We start from the raw sequence: 2,791 nt of genomic DNA, 5'->3' as shown, positions 1-2,791 counted from the left end.
TGATTATTATTGTATTATCTAAAATACATTTATCTGCTTTAATAAATCCTCCAATTTTTCCATTTTGAATTATTAATTCTTTCCAATATACTTCAGTTTTAGGATGATAATAATTTTTATTCAAAACAAATAATTTTAATTGATTTGATTCCATTTGAGAAACATAATTACAATCATTTTGATCAAATGTATTATTATTATAATAACAATTACATTCTATTTGACTTTCATTTAATACTATTCTATTATATAAACCATTTTTACAACCAATTCGTAAATTAAAATTATTAGGAATATAATATGAACCACAATTAAATATTATTTTGTTTTTATTCAATTCATTTACTAGTAATGATGAAGCATAAATTTCTTTAAAATAATAAAATCCATCATTATTTTTTTGAATTATTAAAGAAGATAAAATAATTAATTTCGTTTGTAAAATAAATGTAATTGATGGAAGAATAAAATCTTCTTTAATAGTAATTGGTTTATCACTTTGAATTAATAGTGGTTGTATTCTTGGCTCAATAATTAATTTTAACCACTGATTATGTTGATCAAATTTAATTCTTGTTTGGTGTGATTTAATTGTTAAAGGTAAGAAATTACTTGATACAAAACAGTCTGGATAATTCATAGTAAATTCAGTAAATGAAACTTCACTAACAGTTGATTTGATAAAACAACTACAATCACTTTCAATAAATTTAGATTTAGGACATTCGATATAACGTGTTTGTGACATAAATGAACAAATTCCTTGAATAACATAGTCATTAGGTTGTTCAACAATAACATTTTTAGCATTAAAAAGATAATGACATTCATTAATTTGATAATCTTCTTGAACTCTTAATATAGTTGAATTTCCAGAAATAAACATATAAGGTCGTTCTTTTTCTTTAAAATGAATGATATTAATTTCTTGATTATCAAAATATATCTTTAGTGTTTTAGTCCCAATTATAATAATTGTTTCTTTATCTTTTATAACATATTCTCTTGTATTTCCTATATAAATTTCACATCCATTATTAATATTTCTTCCATCAATAATCCATTTAGAATCTACAAATGGTGGTAAAAGTTTTATTAATGAAATTGATGCAGATTCATCAAATGTTATTCCTTTTGGATTTCTATTTTCTGCTAATGAACTAATAGAATAATAATTTTGATTATTTTCACAACACTCTCCTGTAAATATAATCCAGTCAATTGTTCCATCCCAAATTAATTTCCATCCATACCCACGATTACTACATGTCATTCCTGAAAGATTTGGATCATATATGATTTCATTATCTTGTGAATACCAACAGTCTGAATTGACTAATTGAAGAAAAATGAAATATAATAACATTGATTTGTTTACTTTTTAATGTTCTTTTAAAATGAATTTTCAAGTTGAAATTTACATTTTATTTATGAAAATTCCTAAAATCTTTTTAACAATAACTCCTTCTTAAAATTATTATTTGAATAAAGGACATTTCTTTCTTTGAATTTCTTTTTTTTTCTTTTTAATTCATGTGAATATTCAAAAGAAAAGATATTCCTTTTAACTCTTTTTCTTTTTAAATATATATTAGATTAGATAACCTTTACTTTTTAAAATAGTTGTATTATCTTTCATTCTTATAAAAAAATAATTATTGGTTTAGAACATTTAATTTAACATTCAATTTTGGTTATACTCATTAATAATACCAAATACAAACTATAAGAAAAACAATCCATTTTTATTTATTACCAAACATAATATTCTAATATTTCAAATAATTAAGATATCTTTTTAATAATGAAACAAAGTGTCTTTGAGTTTTAGTTTATTGATTTAATAATTATTCATTATTCATTAATCCCATAATTTTTATTACTTATAATAACCAAAAAGAATTGTCTCAATGAAATAAGAAATTCTAGTTAATAATTGTTAGCTTATTTCAATTTAATATAAATTTGTAATACTAGATAGAATGAATATTTTAAAAAACGTTCAATTTAATATTTAAATATAACAAACAATAATCTCATAATACAGATTATAACATTTGAAAAGTATAACAAAAACGTAATATAATTAAGATATTTATTCTTAATTATAAAATAAACATTATTCTATTTAACTTATTAATATTTAAGTGATTTGATAAACAAATCATTTATTCTCTATTATTAGTATAACTTTTAATTATAATTTCTATTAATTATATAAACTTTAAAAAGTTTAAACTTTATTTTTTATATTTTCTTTACATGTCTAAATCAAAAGATGTTAGACTAGACACACCAAGAAAGGTTTTTCTTTATAATGAACTTGTTGCAACACTACTAATCCCTGATGACGAAATATTTTATAGCGAAATAGAAGAAGAAAAGGAAACAAAATTAGACATTATAAAACCTGGTTTCTCTTCAGCATTAATAACTGATTGTGTAAGTGAATACTTTAGAGAAGGAGAACCTCCCAGAAGAGAAGAATTCAAAAAGTTTATTGAAAGCAAGGAATGGGAACCATTTAGAAAACAAATATTTATGGAATATCCAATGATTGAAGAAAGGTACAAACGAGAAGTGTTTGACAACAGAATGAAAGAAGAAGAATTTTTTGAGAAATTCTTTAAGTCAAGGTATTTTGGGGGAAGTAGAAAAGAATACTATTGATATATTTCAAGACACCTTCCGAACTGACGAACGTGAAAGAAAAGAAAGAAAGAAGAAATTAGGGGAGATTTTTATCAAAAGACATTGCCTCTATTGAATAAAAAATGATGGTTGGGAAAGT

General features: G+C 22.0%; 2 protein-coding genes across 2 annotated transcripts, besides 3 other annotated features; one reads left to right on the top strand and one right to left on the bottom strand.

The window, feature by feature from the left end:
- On the bottom strand, positions 1 to 1,366 carry EDI_029710 (uncharacterized protein; the record flags this gene model as incomplete). Its single annotated transcript, XM_001741880.1, has 1 exon — positions 1 to 1,366. A coding segment is annotated over one exon (1,366 nt), but the record flags the coding sequence as incomplete, so codon positions are not given.
- Positions 107 to 141: a sequence feature (AT_rich).
- Positions 362 to 433: a sequence feature (AT_rich).
- A 712-nt stretch (positions 1,367 to 2,078) lies between the features above and the next one.
- Positions 2,079 to 2,256: a sequence feature (AT_rich).
- A 6-nt stretch (positions 2,257 to 2,262) lies between these two features.
- On the top strand, positions 2,263 to 2,670 carry EDI_029700 (uncharacterized protein; the record flags this gene model as incomplete). Its single annotated transcript, XM_001741879.1, has 1 exon — positions 2,263 to 2,670. The coding sequence occupies one exon, from the start codon at positions 2,263 to 2,265 to the stop codon at positions 2,668 to 2,670; it is 408 nt and encodes a 135-aa protein (XP_001741931.1).
- Between the last annotated feature and the right edge of the window lie 121 nt (positions 2,671 to 2,791).

This window comes from Entamoeba dispar, genomic scaffold, assembly GCF_000209125.1.
Source record: "Entamoeba dispar SAW760 scf_1105229464127 genomic scaffold, whole genome shotgun sequence".
NCBI lineage: Eukaryota > Evosea > Mastigamoebida > Endamoebidae > Entamoeba > Entamoeba dispar.
The sequence above is the reverse complement of the archived record's forward strand: the minus strand, read 5'-3'. Positions and strand labels throughout refer to the sequence as shown.